This window comes from Hippocampus zosterae, chromosome 9, assembly GCF_025434085.1.
Source record: "Hippocampus zosterae strain Florida chromosome 9, ASM2543408v3, whole genome shotgun sequence".
Taxonomy (NCBI): domain Eukaryota; kingdom Metazoa; phylum Chordata; class Actinopteri; order Syngnathiformes; family Syngnathidae; genus Hippocampus; species Hippocampus zosterae.
In genome coordinates, this window is record NC_067459.1 from 19047603 (window position 1) to 19065978 (window position 18376).

The 18376-nt window shown below is 41.8% G+C and overlaps 1 protein-coding gene and 1 long non-coding RNA gene across 5 annotated transcripts; one reads left to right on the top strand and one right to left on the bottom strand.

Annotated features, from left to right (window-relative positions):
• The first annotated feature begins 269 nt into the window (after window positions 1–269).
• On the top strand, window positions 270–4041 carry LOC127607685 (zinc finger and SCAN domain-containing protein 22-like). Of its 2 annotated transcripts, XM_052076251.1 has the most exons (3): window positions 398–538; window positions 1045–1303; window positions 1893–4041. In XM_052076251.1, exon 3 carries the CDS (start codon window positions 1904–1906, stop codon window positions 2807–2809), a length of 906 nt encoding a protein of 301 aa, XP_051932211.1. In that variant the 5' UTR covers window positions 398–538; window positions 1045–1303; window positions 1893–1903; the 3' UTR covers window positions 2810–4041. The 2 variants fall into 2 exon arrangements, with proteins under 2 accessions (XP_051932210.1, XP_051932211.1); XM_052076250.1 differs by lacking the exon at window positions 1045–1303 and having other exon boundaries at window positions 270–538.
• A 4876-nt stretch (window positions 4042–8917) lies between these two features.
• LOC127607694 (uncharacterized) lies at window positions 8918–18046 on the bottom strand. 3 transcript variants are annotated; one of them, XR_007964120.1, is made up of 5 exons: window positions 16583–18046; window positions 15701–15862; window positions 12604–12722; window positions 11754–11884; window positions 8918–9473 (listed from the first exon to the last, which is right to left on the bottom strand). It is a non-coding gene; the product is annotated as an uncharacterized LOC127607694 (long non-coding RNA). The 3 variants fall into 3 exon arrangements; XR_007964119.1 differs by lacking the exon at window positions 15701–15862; XR_007964118.1 differs by lacking the exon at window positions 16583–18046 and having other exon boundaries at window positions 15701–16565.
• Between the last annotated feature and the right edge of the window lie 330 nt (window positions 18047–18376).

Sequence of the window (18376 nt, forward strand, 5' to 3'; positions counted from 1 at the left end):
AACATATTTTTGACCCATCTCAAGTCAGACATGTGAGGCTTAATTTAGTAAATAAGTATATTCTAATCTATTAACAGTTGCATATCTTTTCAACATTCACAACCCCCCCCCCACCAAATAATTTCAGCTTCATTTTAATCAAAACAAAACGAAACGAAAAACACACATTTTAATTGTGTGACGTTTTTTAATTGTCACAAAATCCACGAAGTATTCCAAGGTTTCTGTGGCCAAAAGTAAACTAGACTGGAGTAGAAGGAAGAAACAATTGGCGATTGTCACGTGACCGAGCGTCTCATCCTTTTGGGTTCTTTTTGGATGGTGGGGAGCGAGTCATTCTCCGCGTAGCCCAGGACGATGACCAAACTGCAGTTTTTGAACGTCTTCTTGACCGAGCGGCTCATGCTTGCTGCGCAAGAGATCTACAAGTCTGTGGAGGACACAATTTTGGAGTACCAGGAGGAAATAGCCATCCGAGAGCGGGAGAACGACCATCTGAGACACAGGCTGCGAGATGCTGGGATTGAAATATGGCCAGGTTAGCGCCACTAAACGCTAACATTTGCACGGTTCCTTTCTTAATCCAAGTACTTGAGGGGTTTAACGTTGGGCGCAAGGTGTATCAGAAAAAATAACATCACCCACAAAATAAACACTAGCACTGAGTCAACAGACGATAGTTGACGTTAGCAGCAGCTTCTGCTGCTGCTGCTGTTGTTGTTGCTGAAGTAGAGCGGCTAGCGCGTTAGCAACCTTTGTTCTTGAGTGAACTTGCTAGCCAGTCCAAACCTATTAACATTTTAACACTTCTCTGTTGCCTTTGGCATTATACTTATGCTTTTTTTTGCGTGGAAGAGCTACTTAATTCTAGGGAGACAAACACATTTCCCATACTGTGTACACCAAGTACCAGTATAACTTAGAGTCTTCGTTTTCAGCACACTAGTAAGAGTGTTATCGTGACAAGAATAAAACTGTGTAATCATGAGGTGGTGGAAACCCGTTTTCTCAGAAGGTGGACCGAGTTTTGTGTTTGTTGTGCAGGTAATCGAAAAGACAACTGCAACAGTCCAGTAGTGATCGATTCAATACCTCGAGAATACAAGGACCTGGATGAATGAGAATATTTTGAGGCATGAAATCAAAAGAGACCCCCAACTATAAATTGTTGGGGGTTACCTTAAATCTTCCATACAGGAGGTCCTTGGGTTATGATGGAGTCAGAATTACAAGTACAGTAAATGTTTGAAAAACACTCCTGGAGTTCTTGGTAGTAAGTATAAAGCAATCAAATGAAAAACAGGTAGGTACAGCGGTTAAAGGGCTCTTGTCTTCTTGTGCTGCATATTGCTAAGCGTGCTATTCATAACCTCGAAATGTCTAATGTCTGGACCATTGTAAAGCAATGAGTGTAACATATTCTTAAATCAACGGCAAATATGTTGGAATTTTTTTGTTCATGCAGGCTCTCATTTCTTTCTGTAGCGCATCAGGTTTTCATAACAACAATAACAGTAACAGTAATAATCAAATATGTAATAAAGTAATATATTTAGTAATATTTCTTATGAATCAAAGGTTAGGTTCAGAAACAGGTGGAACATTTTTCTGAAATGTCATAGCTGTGAATTACAACACATGGTAAAATCCATGTTGCGGTCAAGCCTAAAAACCAAAAATAAAAATACAATATCTCAATAACCCGATGTGGCAGAAAAAAAGGAAATGTTTTTTTTTTTTTTAAATCAGCATGAAAAATATGTTTGGGACATACAAAGATTAAAATTGACCACTGCAATAAGTCCCGAAACTTAATAATGCATTTTATCGATTCATTGAGTTTGCTTTAGTATAATTTGATTAGCTCGGGGCTCTGTTGATTGTATTCTCAGACCGTTCATCAATGGCGTTGCTCGAAGAGGATGATGCCGAGCATCGGCGACGCGAGTGGAGTCCTAGCATGGGGCATGAAGAGCGTATTCCAATCCAAGTCAAGGATAAACGAGATCTCCCGGCCAACCAAGGAGAACTGCGTGGCCATGGCTCTTGCAACGCTTCCGAAAACATGTTCTCACCCGCTGCGCATGTCGCAAATGAGTATGTGCAGGATGGCCCTCACACATCCGCCTTGCCCCAGAGTCAAGGCATGGAGAACAGAGAACGGGATCCTGATTCTCGGGGCTCCATGAGGCACGTGAAGGCGGAGAGTGGAGGCTGCCACCGGGGCTCCGTTTCCTCCAATAACAGCGGACAGCCCCTTGCGCCGGTCAACCCAAACTGCACCAATGAGAACAACATTGATATCATAGGAGTGGAAAATGGAGGGCAGATGGTTGGCGCCAAAGGAAACGGACCTGTGGCAAACAGAGGACCGGCCTCTCATATGCGCAACCAAGGAGCCAACGCAGTGGACTGCACACATCAGAAACCCCCACTACAAGGCCACATCTCATCCTTCTCCTGCAAGGTTTGCGGCGAGGCGTTCAGTCACGTCGGCCACTTGCACGTGCACGTGCAGGTGCACACACGGGAGAAACCTTACCGCTGCGGCGTTTGCGGGAAGTGCTGCAGCTCCGCAGGCCGACTACAGGAGCACCAGCGCAGCCACACTGGGGAAAAACCCTTCCGCTGCCAGATCTGTGGCAAGGGCTTCACCCAAATGGCTCACCTCAAAGTGCACATGAGGATCCACACGGGGGAGAAGCCGTACAGCTGCCCCGTGTGCGGCAAGTGCTTCAGCCGCTCTGACAAAATCAAAAGGCATCTCCAGACACACACCCGAGAGGGGACCTATTTTTCAGGACAATGATGTACTAGTGCCGCTGAATTTTCGAATCAGATTCATGGGATTTTTCTTTTTTTCTTATTTTTTTTACGAAAACGATTGCTGCCGGTTAGTAAGACTTTTATACTGATTTAGAACTTGGAAATATGTAAATGTTTTTACAAAACATAATACTTCTTCATTCCAAGGTCCATTTAAAAAAAAATCAGGTTCCAACATTTGACATTTACGTGACATTACGATATCTTAATATTACCTGACTTTGATTTAATGCCTCAACTTTTAAATACGCAAGTCGATCACTAAATTGTGGGTCGCGATCCACTTCTCTGCAGTAAAACATATTAGCCACTTGGGGGCGCTCTTATCTCAATGAAGGATCAGATCAACTTCATCAACTGCCATCTTTTGTTCTTGTTTACCAATTTAATTAGAACACGTTCCAAGTTGTGACATCTGCTTCCTGGATAACCAATTTGTTTGTACCTTTTCTACAGTGACAGTTACAAATGTAAAACCTCCAGTTCATTCCATTTGACAAGAAGTGGAAGGTTAGTTTGTTGCTTGTGCTGCTGCACTTTCAACACGTCGGATAGTTTTTAGCCTGCAGTGAGATGTCTCATCCGGTCACTTGTCAAGGCGAAGGCAGGAAACGAATCCAGGAATTTCAGTGACAAGAGGCCTTAACCTCACAAGGGCCGTGGAGCGTGCACAAACAACCATCCGTGCTCACACCTCGGGACAATTTGGAGTGTCCAATCAGCCTGTAATACATGTTTTTGGAATGTAGGAGGAAACCAGAGTACCCGGAGAAAACCCACGCAGAACATGCAAACTCCACACAGGGAGGCCAGAGCTGGGATTGAACCCGGTACCTCTGGAGTGTGAGGTTGACGTGCTAACCACTGAAGCGCCGGGCTGCTTCAAAATGACCATTTAATAATACATGTATTGTTTTTAACGGGTTGTTTGGGAGACGCATCATTTTGAATTTATTTTGAACACCCACTCAAGTTATCAAATATTTCTGCTTGCCCTCCAAAGGTCTGCACGTGGCTACTGCAACTTCCATATGTTATTTTTGCCTTATCATTCACAAAAGGCAAGCAAGTGTTGTTGGAAAGAGATGCTAGTTTGCACTAATTAAACTTGTCATGTCGATTAATTGCAACATTCATCTCCAGTAAAGTATTGTGAGTGTGACATAAAATAATTAACTGTTTAATGGGATTACACAACTGAGAACAAATAGCATCCCCTTAGTGTTCAGGAAAGCGGAAATGCTTGGGTTCTGCGTGTGTGTGTTTTAATTCGAAGGAACTTTATTCACTGCTCTGAAGTAATAAAAACATCGTACTCCCACTCGGTTTCCCTTTATCTCGCCTCATCTGTGACATCCCTGGAATGCACTATGCACTGACTAACTAACCTCTAACTAACCTACACATCCTGCCCGTATATATATATCTAATGACATTGACATCAGCTTATGTAGCTCCTTCCCATGTCATGGCATATGTTTGATCTTCTACTAGGAACGTTTTTTTTTTGCATTTTTCATGTAACCTTTTCACTTACGGGAAAGGTTGGCAAAGGATTCAGATGCAAACATTTGATCAAGTACAGAGCTTTCAGTGATCATGACTGATAGTGTCAGATTTTATTGCCTCCCCAGTCAGCAAAATTGGTCTGGCCCAGCTCTGGGGCAGACACGTACACGCACGGCATGCATTTTTGGCGGAAAAAAAAGACCATGCGTGGTAAGGCTTTTTTGGCCGGAAAAAAAAAGACCATGTATAGTAAGGCGTTTTTAGCCCCCCCAAAAAACGACCACGTATAGTAAGGTGTTTTTCGCCGAAAAAGCGACCGCGTAATAGTAAGGCGTTTTTAGCCGAAAAAAAGGACAATGTATAGTAAGGCGTTTTTAGCCGAAAAAAATTACCATGTATTCTAAGGCGTTTTTTGACCCAAAAAACGACCCTGTATATCAAGGCGTTTTTAGCCGAAAAAAAAACCCGACCATGTATAGTAAGGCGTTTTTTGCCGAAAAAAAACGACCACGTATAGTCAGGCGTGTTTAGCCGAAAAAAAACGACCATGTATAGTAAGGCGTTTTAACCCGAAAATAACGACCATGTATAATAAGGCGTTTTTCGACGAAAAAAAACGAGCATGTATAGTAAGGTGTTTTTAGACGAAAAAAAAAACGACCATATATAGTCAGGCGTGTTTAGTCGAAAAAAACGACCATGTATAATAAGGCGTTTTTCGATGAAAAAAAACAAGCATGTATAGAAAGGCATTTTTCGCCGAAAAAAAACGACCATGGTCTTTAGACAAAAAAACCGACCATGTATATAGTAAGGCGTTTTTAGCCGAAAAAAAGGACAATGTATAGTAAGGCGTTTTTAGCCGAAAAAAAGGACCATGAATAGTAAAGCGTTTTTGGCCGAAAAAAAGGACCATGTATAGTAAGGCGTTTTTAGCCGAAAAAAATTACCATGTATTCTAAGGCGTTTTTTGACCCAAAAAACGACCCTGTATATCAAGGCGTTTTTAGCCGAAAAAAAACCCGACCATGTATAGTAAGGCGTTTTTTGCCGAAAAAAAACGACCACGTATAGTCAGGCGTGTTTAGCCGAAAAAAAACGACCATGTATAGTAAGGCGTTTTAACCCGAAAATAACGACCATGTATAATAAGGCGTTTTTCGACGAAAAAAAAACGAGCATGTATAGTAAGGTGTTTTTAGACGAAAAAAAAAACGACCATATATAGTCAGGCGTGTTTAGTCGAAAAAAACGACCATGTATAATAAGGCGTTTTTCGATGAAAAAAAACAAGCATGTATAGAAAGGCATTTTTCGCCGAAAAAAAACGACCATGGTCTTTAGACAAAAAAACCGACCATGTATATAGTAAGGCGTTTTTAGCCGAAAAAAAGGACAATGTATAGTAAGGCGTTTTTAGCCGAAAAAAAGGACCATGAATAGTAAAGCGTTTTTGGCCGAAAAAAAGGACCATGTATAGTAAGGCGTTTTTAGACGAAAAAAAGGAAAACATTTTCGGTTAAAAATGCCTTACTATACATGGTCGTTTTCTTTACCTTAAATGCCTTACTATACATGGTCATTTTTTTCGGCTAAAAACGCCTTACTATACGTGGTCGTTTTTTTCGGCTCAAAACGCCTTACTATACGTGGTCGGGTTTTTTTCGGCTCAAAACACCTAACGATACTTGTTCACTTTTTTGGGGCTAAAAACACCTTACGACACATGGTCATTTTTTTCGGCTAAAAATGCCTTTGTATACATGGTCGTTTTTTTTTGTCGAAAAACAGCTTACTATACATGGTCGTTTTTTTTCGGCTAAAAATGCCTGACTATACATGGTCGATTTTTTTTCGGCTAAAAACGCCCTACTATACATAGTCTTTTTTTTTTTCGGCAAAAAACGGCTTACTATTCATGGTCGTTTTTTTCTGTGCCAGCTGTGCCAGCTTCATGCCGAATCCGGGCCAGATGCCTTTGCTGACTGGGTCCTTTTTACTGGGTGGACTGTGCGAAAGAAATGGGGAGGATGCTACAGAGAGAAAAATCGTTTGTTTTTTTGGGGGGGGGGAATTTTTGTTTCCATGGCGTTATCCTTGCCCTGTGTTTTGTGTTGTTTAAAAAAATGTTTTGCACCTACTCGCTGTTTGAAACAGTGGTGTGCACTATTTGCCTTTCAAAAATTCTTATAAAAAAGAGAGAAACAAAAGGGGGAAAAGAAAATGTTGTCTGAGACTCCACATGTACAGTCGGCGCTTACATTTATTATGTTGCTGTACAGCCAAAATACACTAATAAATTGAGTCCCAATTTACTCCCAATCTTATTGCTCAAATTCACCCCATGGGTACGCTAATGCTGGCTACAGAATGCAGATTTGCTTGCTTGTATTTTCTGACTGTTGTAACATTCATTCATTCATTCATCTTCCGAGCCGCTTGATCCTCACTAGGGTCGCGGGGGGTACTGGAGCCGATCCCAGCTGTCTCCGGGCAGTAGGCGGGGGACACCCTGAATCGGTTGCCAGCCAATCGCAGGGCACTGTTGTAACAAATTACAACAATGTATAAAATGAAATAAAACTGTGTCGTTTAGTCTGTACACAAACTTTATGAACCTCAATGTGTACTCTGGCCGATACTTTGATGTAACATGATTAAAAAAACTAAAACGGGGAGGAGAATGACAGTGAAAGAGAAGGGAAGGCAAATGGGAAGTCTCAGTTGGAGTCTTGGTTCAGTGAGCACAGAGTTTAGTGGCCCTCATTAGGGCAGAAGCTTCATAAAAGAGCATGCTCACTAACAAGCTCGCAGCTTTGACCCAAGCGAGGCGACAAGGTTCACTGCAGCGCAAGGGCTTGGATGAATTTCCAACGGTTTGGATTTTGTTCTCTATGGGGCCTCCTCTCTTGTTTCCTTCCTAGAACTCATCGGGGATTATCATGAGTAAAATAAAGCACACAAGAACATTTACCTGACGCTCTTTGCCCTATTTTTTTTAGACAGGTGCAGTTCCGCTCAGGTACATCTTCACTTTCATGCAAGACCTAGTTTATCATGTTTGGGATTTTGATGCAATTTGCTGGGCCTTGCTTGGTAATCCGGCCACCGAGGGCATTTTCTATAATGCATCTTCGGCGAATGTAACCAAAAGTAGACCAGCTGGACTCCTTGTGGATGGGTGCATGCTGTGTACTGTACGTTTATAAGGAACTGCAAGATCAGAACTTGCGGATGATGTAAAGTTGGCCGCATTAAAGTGGTCACTTGGAGAAGGCCTTCCACCAACTATCATGCATCTGTGTGAATTTGATTTTAGATCTGCTGTTATTTGGGGCGGCCCGGTAGTCCAGTGGTTAGCACATCGGCTTCCCAGTGCAGAGGTACCGGGTTCGATTCCAGCTCCGGCCTCCCTGTGTGGAGTTTGCATGTTCTCCCCGGGCCTGCGTGGGTTTTCTCCGGGTGCTCCGGTTTCCTCCCACATTCCAAAAACATGCGTGGCAGGCTGATTGAACACTCTAAATGGTCCCTAGGAGTGAGTGTGAGTGCGAATGGTTGTTCGTTTCTGTATGCCCTGCGATTGGCTGGCAACCGATTCAGGGTGTCCCCCGCCTACTGCCCAAAGACAGCTGGGATTGGCTCCAGCACCCTAGTGAGGATCAAGCGGCTCGGAAGATGAATGAATGAATGAATGAATGAATGAATGAATGAATCTGCTGTTATTTGACGAAACAGTCAAGCTGACATACACAAAATTGATTGACACATGTCTTTGGAATTCTTTATCGCTATGTAGAGCATGCATCATAAAATACAGTAATCTTTGAAAAGGTTGCATGAAACATGGTTTTGATATGTCACGGTTAGGTATTTTGTATGGCCACATCTCATTGGTTGCTGTGAAGCTCCCTACTGCAGTTTTGCCTTTATAAAGACATCATCTCTCGTAAAATGTAAAATGTATAACTGCTGGAGAGCATCATGTGACATAATTCTTTCTCTCTTTTTGGGGATCTTTTAAGAACTCTCTTTCTCTCTCTGGCTCTCTCTCTCCGGTCTAATGCGAAATAACCTAATAAGGCACATTACAGTGAAGCTTAAGGGGTTGTGTGACAGCAGCACGGTTAATGTCAAAAATGCACTTGGCTTATCAGCTGTTGGCCAGCGCTCAAAGTCACATTTCGTTGATGACATTTCGGTGTGTCCTTTAAACAATACAAGGAAGCAAGGAAGGACCCATTCTACGGTTACAGAAGTGATAGAAAAACTGTGCCGCGTCTCGCATTGGGATTCCGCAATCGTTGTTTTAGGTGCCGATTTAATTGGAATGAACGCGCATGGCAGGTAAAGATTCTGCGGCCCAGAAAGTAGTAACGCGCACCCAGCAAAGGACATTTGGTACATCGAGGTCAGTCAAGCAGCCAGAAGGAATTCTGTTCAGTTAAAGTGCTGCTGCAGGCTGCATCACAATAAGCTTCAGAGCTTAGCCAGATAAGCGAGAAAGGGAGAGGAAGAGGAAATTGGAAAAAAATAAGAGCAGGTGAGAGAGGATTAAAAAAAAAAGAAGCAAAACAAGTTAATATCGAATTGGTCAACCTCAGTCTGAATTTAATTCATCCTTTTGGCTACGGAAAATACATGGGACCCCCCCCCCACCCCCCCAAAAAAACTGGTGAAAAATAGCTTAAATGCTCATTTCTGAATGGCGCCGTTGTCAGTCTCTGCACGTTTTCAGGTGTTACCTCCAAAGAAATCTGTGGTTTGAACTTGACTTTAGTGGCATCGACAGATTGTTGACCGAGCCACACTGTACACTGCAGCCACAATGGAGTTCATTGTACTGATGGATTGGATTAAATTACATCCTCATCATATTTTTTCCTCAGTGCAGTTGTTCTATGGTAGCATGACCCCCCCTGCAAAAAACAAAACAAAACAAAAAAAACAAAACAAAAAGGTATTTCTATCATTTGTCACATTTGCAAATTCTAATTATGATCGTCCTTAAAATGACGTCTCAGCCAATGGCAGCATTCTTTTGGTTTAAATGTGCATTTTCCAGACTTCAAACGTAACGCAGTCCTTTGTCTTACGTTTCATTCCTCTGGCGCTCAAAAATGAGTCTGGCTGCTTCCCGCCTGCGGGACCATGAAAAAAAGATTCACTTTGAACTTCCAAGTCATTTCCTGAACCTCTGCAGGCATCTGAAACGCCGCAATCCCATTTTACGCAACGTTGACTTGCTCAGCCGCGGTAAAGTATGACAAATATTTCCATGTTACGTGACATATCCCCGCAGTCGTGTTATGAGCGTGAAATGGCAATTTACGTCTGGTTTGAAATGAATGTGAGTGGGCTCGGGGATTGAAAATTGAAGTCATTACAATTATGAAAAAAAAACAGTAGGCTGTATTATGAATTTACAACTATCAAAGAAAAAGAGAGCAATATAATGGCAAAGCAATCCCCTTTTTTAATGGAGACTAATGTGCTGTCATGACCGTGTTTCATAACCTTTATTGCACCAAGGCACATATTTGACATGGGGTGGGGGGGTCTGGGCGGGGGCTCAGAGCATACTACTTAGCAAAACAATTAACTAAGTGATTACACCTAATAAATATTTACCTCCTGTCATACAATGGAATGCATGGAATGAAGAGCATTTGATTGTGGCAACAATGTCATAGATAAATGAACAAAATCATTTTTTTAAGAAGAAAAATAAAAACGGACATAAACTTCAAGTGGCACACTCATGGCACACTGGTTGGGAATCACCTCATTCATCTTCCGAGCCGCTTGATCCTCACTAGGGTCGCGGGGGGTGCTGGAGCCTATCCCAGCTGTCTTCGGGCCGCAGGCGGGGGACACCCTGAATCGGTTGCCAGCCAATCGCAGGGCACACAGAATCGAACAACCATTCGCAACCACACTCACACCTAGGGACAATTTAGAGCGTCCAATCAGCCTGCCACGCATGTTTTTGGAATGTGGGAGGAAACCAGAGCACCCGGAGAAAAGCCACGCAGGCCCGGGGAGAACATGCAAACTCCACACAGGGAGGCCGGAGCTGGAATCGAACCCGGTACCTCTGCACTGTGAAGCCGACGTGCTAACCACTGGACGACCGGGCCGCCCCACCTTTAGCCAATCAAGTTGAAATAAAATCCATGCATCCATCCATTTTCTGATCCACTTATCCTCACAAGGGTCGCGGGAGGTGCTGGAGCCGATCCCGGCTGTCTTCGGGCAGTAGGCAGGGGACACCCTGAACCGGTTGCTAGCCAATCGCAGGGCACACAGAGACGAACAACCAACTCACACCTAGGGACAATTTAGAGTGTTGAATCAGCCTGCCATGCCAAGCTTTTCAGTGTGAATGCGCTTCCACTGTATCTAATCACCCGAAACACACTTAGGAATGCACAAGTTGGGAAAAACATTGCTTGGAAGGCAAATTTACATCATTACCCAATCGGCAAACATTTCCTGGCAGAATAAAAGATGGTGAAAAAAAGGATAATTTCTTCGTCTTAGGAAGGAGGGCACAGCAGTCAAAAAAATGGAATTCTAAATTTTACAGGCAATGTTTTTGGAACAATTCAACATTCTTCATCAAGTACAACTTTATTGTGTACAGAACAGATTAAATTTCCTGTGCTGGTCCAGCGTAGGCTTGTTTAGCCCACTCAGCTTCGTTTGGCGCTGATGTAAAGCCGCTCGGACAGTGGATTCAAACACCACAAAGCTGCTGGCATTCGATTTTGTGTACATGTCAATACCAGCGGAGGTTTAGAACAGTAATCAAGTTAGCAATCGGCTGATAATTAATTTGTCCAGCCATCTGCTTCCATTGAGGATCGCCACATAGATAGACATCAACATTCATATCAGACATGATTCCACCGTGAGCGCATCAAGATGTTTCACGCCCTTTGCATTTTACAACACAGAATGCATTGCAGAAATATCAACATTATATCCAGACACCGTAAAAGCAAGGGTAATGAAGCACAGACGGTTACAACTGATTGGCCTGAAACATTTTACCTTCATAATCACCCATGCGCAGGTGGTATAATGGGCACCGTCAAAACCAAGTAATGTTGTTTTTCGTCCATTAAATCACAATTATTGGCGACGAGGGAGCTGGCTGGTAAATTAACCGTGCCTCCTCAAAGCCACAAATGGGGCGCTGACTCACAGGAACACTACTTTGCCTTTGGTACATGATTTAGGCAGGTGCTGTTGCATGAGGCGGGTTTTTTTTTTTAACTGTACACAAAAATAATTTACACTTACACATTTTAATAGGATCCAATCCGCCTAATGATCTTTACCTTTCCTGCGTCTTTCTGAAGGGCGTTTTAATATTTCAGTCAACTACACGAGAGAGTCAGAATAGATGCAGCTACCTTTAATGCAGGTTCGATTCCCAGGCATCATCGGCTCATGAGGTGCAGCCCCAAGCCCCAGATAAATGGGAGGGTTGCGTCATACAGTGAGTTACTTTCTGTGGTGACTCCTCAATCTCCTGCCTCTTACACTGCAAAATAAAATCACAATAATAAATAATAATAGTTAATTTAATACCTCCCTGACAGTGTCAATCAAAAGCGAAGGGCGATTACAATAGTGGCCCGGAAGAGTAGCACTTTGTCGTGGTCAAGGCTATGAGCCAACATTAGAGGCGGCTGGCCATCTGCCAAATGCTGCTTAACCATTAAACCAGACGAATAAAATTATTTGTCGCTTTAATTTAGCTAGACGACATATTTCTTACTCTCATTACAAGAGTGAGGTCATGCATCTCTGGAGGCAATACATCCTGGAGCTCTGAGATAAATATACAAGTTGACTTTTTTTTTTTCCAGAGTCTGAAAGTTTTCACCCTTCCACAAACTTTCTGCTGTGGAAATTAATGACTTGAATAAACGGTTCTCAGGCTGTGGTTCGTGGACCACTGGTAGGCCCCAACTGGTCAAAGAGTAAGTAACTTACAGACTGGAGACTTTAAGTGGATATATTTTCATGGCTGAAACATTTAGATGTCTCATTTTATATACTTGCCCAACACTCTGTGGTACTTTGACTTCACGTGGACTTTGAAGTCAGAGTTCAATCAATAATCATTCATGACGTCGTGTGATGCTTTGACAAAACTCGCAAGACTTCAACTCAGTGAGCGGGAAAAAGATCCGCAAAAAATGCTGGTTTTTGAAGCCATTGTGCCACAGTGCGAGGGATGGCAAAGTTGATACTCACAGAACCAGAGATGGAACGAAGTGGCCCAAGAGATCTATACATACAGTATATGGTAGCTAGAAGATAGGAATGTACACCGCAAAGTCAGCCGTCGCAGTGTGAATACACCTCTGAGGCACCTGTACTAATAATTCTGAACTTACCTGTACATCACAAAGTTTAGTGTGTAGATACAATTTCTAGTTTTTAACGTTACATATTAAAATAGCTAGCAATCTATCCAGCTAGCTAGCTAGCTGGATAGATTGAAAAGCAAAATCTTGGTGGGTTCCACTACATGCTTTTGATAGTGGCAATCAAAAACAATAGAACAAAGCACACTGTGTACCAATCATACAATACAATACAATACAATACAATACAATACAATACAATACAATACAATACATGCTGATTTATATAGCGCTTTCGCAACAGCGGCAGCTGTAACAAAGTGCTTAACCAAACAGTTAACATAATGTAAAATAATAAACACAACACATAACATAAAACACGGACAGTCATGCAGTTCTAACCACTTTTCCATCACACGCTTTGTTGTTTGTCATGTACAGCAATCATGTATATTTCATCACAGACGACCACAGTGCAATTTCAAATCAGACAGTTTGGAATCTTTGTCACACCACCAGAATTCTAAATCGGCCACCTCTGCTGCAGGTGAGAACAAGGATGCGTGTGTCTCCTCTGTTTACATCCCAGATCACGCAACACTTCAGTGACCTGTCAATCAATCTCCAATGTCACGGACACAAGTAAACAAAGCAACACCAATGTGAGGAAGAAGATGAAGTGGCTTGCTTCCTGACCATGCACATTGTTAAATATCCTCTAATTAAATACACAGTCTGAAATTTCTAATCAGCTATATTTTGCATTTTACGTCATCAGACTACCATAATTAAAATGGAGATTCATGATTATCTCAGCAGAAGCATTGCAAAAGCACTATGTGCATTTACATGAGATCATATATGAGTCTAGTATTAAAAATGTTGGGAACACTAAGTCTAAATTATAACTGAGTGCATTTTTAGTTTTACAGTTCAAAGTAAGAGTAAGAATCTTTTTAACAACACTTAAGAACAGTCGTACAACTTTGGCTTTGTCATTTTCATATTTTGGACTTTATCCTGAGAATGTTGATTAATATTTTCTTTTTGGAGCTGTTGAGCAACAAACTTAGTTATGGTCTTGGACCGAGGTGGTGTCTCGTGGGTATAAAGTCCCACAAAACGCATCCAAGTTTACATTTCTGTCCATGCAAAATATAAATAAAGCTTGTGAACTCATGGCAGCATAGTTATCTGAACTGGAAATTGGAGGAGCCTCGTATAAGCAAGTTTCCACGATCAAAGTGTTGATCAATCAGCACAAGGATGAAAATAGCCAAAAGAGATGAGATCCAAGGAAATGACGGTAAGTAAGGGTAAATTGTACATTCCCAACAATATATACATATTGCAACAAAGGTATAGAGAGCCTATAGGCTTTAGAAAATATGACGTTGCTCCTGAAATTCGGTTTTTCCGTTAGCAAAGACGTCAAGTTTCACCCCAAACATCATGACATATCCTCAGTTTCCTACAAGCACCCTTTCTTTGGAAAAAAAGAGAAATCAAGGAAAATTCCAAATGACTGAAATTTGATATTGTATGACAATAGGAACATTAATTTAAATGCAATCAGCAAATCTCCAGATATGAACGCTTATATTCATTAAATGGTAATATGCCGATACATCTTTTCCCATCATGCATCTCAAAATTTCCTCCTTTGCTGGCAAATTTCTTTCCAACAACATTGCATTCAGGAGTTTTTTTTTCATTAATTCATTTTTTGTGGGGGGTCGGGGGGGGGCACTTCATCAACACGTTTGACAGCTGCTGCATGAGGATGAATAACATATTCCTGGAGAAGACCGAGCTCACTCCCACGAGACGTAGCTTGATGATCAGTCAGCATTGTCAAGCTGTCACTGGAAAGAATCGAATGTACTGTGTGAGCTGATTCTTTGGCTTCTAGAAATAAAAGAAAAGTGACATGCACCCACTAAAAAACGGTACCACCACTTGCACAACTTAATGACACGGGTTATGAAAACTGTATCAGCGGTGTGCTGAATGACAACGCCATCTCATATTGGGGCCTCTGAGGCAACCAAAATATTAGAAACTATAACTACAATGACGAATATACAGTTGTAGCGTCGACGAAGGCTGGGCATTGTACATTGTTGATTACATTGTGTCAAAAGTGGTAAGTGATAATGTTCTGGTGGGTTGGTGTGCAGTCACATTTTTAAAATATTAGAATACAGTCAATAAATATTCTATTTTTTAATCGCCAATGCACATTAGCATTGCTAAAAGGGTGAAGTGCACCGCTTCAAAGATTTCAACCTCTGCCATGGCACTATTTTTCAACAAAATGCATAATGCATGCAGGATAGCGAGTGTTTTTTTTTAATGTGACGTCTCTGTCGGGAGAAAACAGCAACTGACTGATCATGTTTGCTTTTTTAAATTTTTCGTGTGTGTAGAATTGGAGAGTGACAAGTGGAGCAGTGACCTGGGTACAAGAAATCAATCAATCAGTTGCACTCTTAGGCCAACCTAGAATTCCACCTTGTCGCCAGATCAATTTAGTCTGTCAAGTAATCAGTTGCATGCAGCCTATCCCTTCAAAACCCTAGCAGGCCACAATGAATAATTTGTGATGCCTTTTACTTTAAGCAACGCTCCCACCGGACACAAAAATCCTCGTTGGTTAGTGATGTCCTCGACATGAGTGACAAGTTGGTTTTCGTCTACCTTGATGATATTCAGATTTTCTTCCACTCCTCCGGCAAACACGAACAGCACGTGCGGCTGGTGCCCCGGAGGCTCTTGGAGAACAAAACTCGCTGCGAAAGCTGCAAAATTTGAGTTTCACATCTCACAAACCCACATTCCTCAGTTACATCACCACAAAGGTGGGCGCGGCGAATGAACTCAGCCAAGATAACAATTGTCTCTGAGAGGCCAAGACATGCCGACCACACGCTGTCGCAGTTTTATTGGCGCTTCATCAAGAATTACAGACACGCTGCTCTTACCTCCACATCACCAGTCCATTCTACCAGTCGGATGATGCAGACTCCGCCTTCAGTGACCTCAATTGATTTTCTTCAACTCCTGCTGCAATGGCAGCACATGGGATGGTAAAATGCACACATGAGCTTCTTCTTCTTCATCTTCTAAATGCAATGTGGATGTTTCTGTCAATTCAACAAAATTCAGTCAATTAAAAAAAACAAAAAGTATTCCCATTGCTGACTTGATCACTCCACACAGTTCTGCGCAGCCAAGATGACTTGAAAAAATTAATGTCTATCGTAAGACATTTTAACAGTCATGTTGTAAATGTGTCCCTCGGTGCATTAAATCATTTTGAGGCGACACCAAACTACTCCTTTTATGTTAACATTTTTGTGAGAATTTATTTTAGTGCCTTATTATGCCACCATGTTAAGATTTATGCATTTATATTCCACCTCACAAAATATCTTGGTGTTGACCTCTGTTGACCTCTGCGGACACTATTCCTTTTTCAAGCGGAATTTATACATCTACCGCTTGATTACACCTCATTCAGAAACATTGCATTAAATGAGATTCTAAAATGTTTTTGTACAGTCAGGAGAGTATTAATCCAGCAATGTGTTTATTACTGGCGTTGTAGTCCATTTTAGTCACCGCAGCCGATCCCCTAAATAGGGTAACCAACACTTACCGTAACTACCACAGTAAGCTACAGCACAAACATTAAAAAAGAAAAGCATTTAGGATGGTGCAGGTGGACCTAATATTGTGGCTTGGGACTATAGTACTTTAAAAGCCAACATTCAGCTGAGCTCACAAGGTTGGCTAGTTTGCTCTTCCCTGAGGAGATGAGGCAGTTCACATTTAGGAACATGGCGCATTTTATCTTCACTCACGTTCTTGTCCGGCCCGGAGGTCAGCAAATGAAGTCCTTGTAATGGTGGCTCGCCTCATCCCAGCAGGGAAAACAGTTGCCTTCATTTGCACGGGGCTGAACAGGGTTGATGAGAAGCCTGCACATTCTCTCTTTCGCTCGCTCTCTCTCTGTCTCTCTCTTCCTGAAATGATCAAGGCTCAGCAGCTGCCACACAATTTCAACCCAGTCACAATGGGAATCATGGCAAGCGGGAGACGCATTGTGTTTCATTTCATCAAACACAAGACTATTATCATCGCCTAAACGCAATAAAACAAACAAATTTTACTCTTGGAAATATGAAGCTGGGATCATTAGCCCTTAATTAACAAGACTGTTACATGTGCTAAAGCGTAGATCAATCATTTACGACATTATCTAATGAAGAAGGAATGGAAGATGGCCTTTTGATTTTGACAGCTCGTTGATCGTCGAAATCGTAGTCTCGACTAAATGTCAAAGTTGTTTCATTAAATTTACAAATGTCCGCCTCACAGTCAAGCCGTTTTGCCTTCACATCTCGGCTCAGGTTTTTCTGTGTGGAGTTTGCAGAGCCTTCCATTGTTTGTGTGGTTTTCTCTCGTGATGGGAAAATGAAGCTTCAAATGTGCTTCATAAACCAGTTGTTTTTGTTGTTGTTGTTTTTTTACTTGTCTCGATGGCACTGTTGGTTTTAAATAAGGGGTTTAAGAAACAGCAAGCCACTGTGTTTCCAAGCCAATTTTGAACACAAAGTGCTTTGAAGACGAGTCAAAAAATACAACAGCTGTTTCATGAAGCAAATTTGAAGCTGCATTTTCCTATCACGAGTTTTCTCCCACTTCCCAGCACATTCCAAAACCAAGCTTTTTAGGCGAACTCAAGATACAAAAAAACACAAACGCCCATTTCTAACTGCGCCAGTCCACCAAAATACCAAAAGTAAGAAAATTATACCCATGCGCGCAGTTCGACTGAGCCTTGTGCAATCAGTCATTGTCAATACTGTATGATTTGGATCTCATGGCAGCGGACAAGAAGCAAATTTCTTTTCCAATGGCTCTTCTCAGACTAATTTCATCGGTTTGGTGGAAGCGGATATAATCTTGTGGGCATGAAAAAAAGTAAGTGACAAATGATTGAGCAAATAGACACACATGAATCATTCTCAAGCACAAGGACCTTAACGACAGTCAAGGTGAGGGAAAGGAGACTCTTCATCATCTTCTGTACTGACCGTAAATCTTCTCACTTGGGTATTTTGTTTTCAGGATTTTTGGGAATCTACTCCAAATCTAAATCATTGTTGTACATAGACATTTGTAATGGAAACCTGACCATTGCAGTGATTTTGAACAGTCAATTACTTAAGTTGCCCAGACTGGTAAAGCAGCCACAAAGCTCAAAATGTGTTTTCATGTTGAATGCTGTCATGTCAGATCTTCAAAATTTTTTTCAACTCACTCTTTTGTCGCGGGCCACTTTGGAGCTAGGTTTTTCCTCAGCGGGCCGTTACAATGTTTAATGAATCTCTTTGCATAACTTGTACACAACTAATTGATGAATTACTAGTTTTGAAATCACTCGAGTCAACTATTTGATTGTTAAATTAGGTTTAAAGGGTTTTTTTTCCTAAACAGTTTTTTTTTTGCTTGAAGTTTCGACTGTCACTTCAGCCTTCATCGGAGCTGTCACTGCTTCCTTGTGACATGTCTTAAAAACAGCTATTGGTTTTTTGTTTGTTGTAAAGAGGGTAACAAAATTATTGCCAAATCTCAACGTCATTTATTACGCA

Bases quoted from the DNA above. Each gene is read 5' to 3' on its own strand.
- LOC127607685 (XM_052076250.1), top strand. From the start codon at position 358: ATGACCAAACTGCAGTTTTTGAACGTCTTCTTGACCGAGCGGCTCATG. The intron at 539-1,892 runs GTTAGCGCCACT...TTGTATTCTCAG, and splicing joins TGGGATTGAAATATGGCCAG to ACCGTTCATCAATGGCGTTG.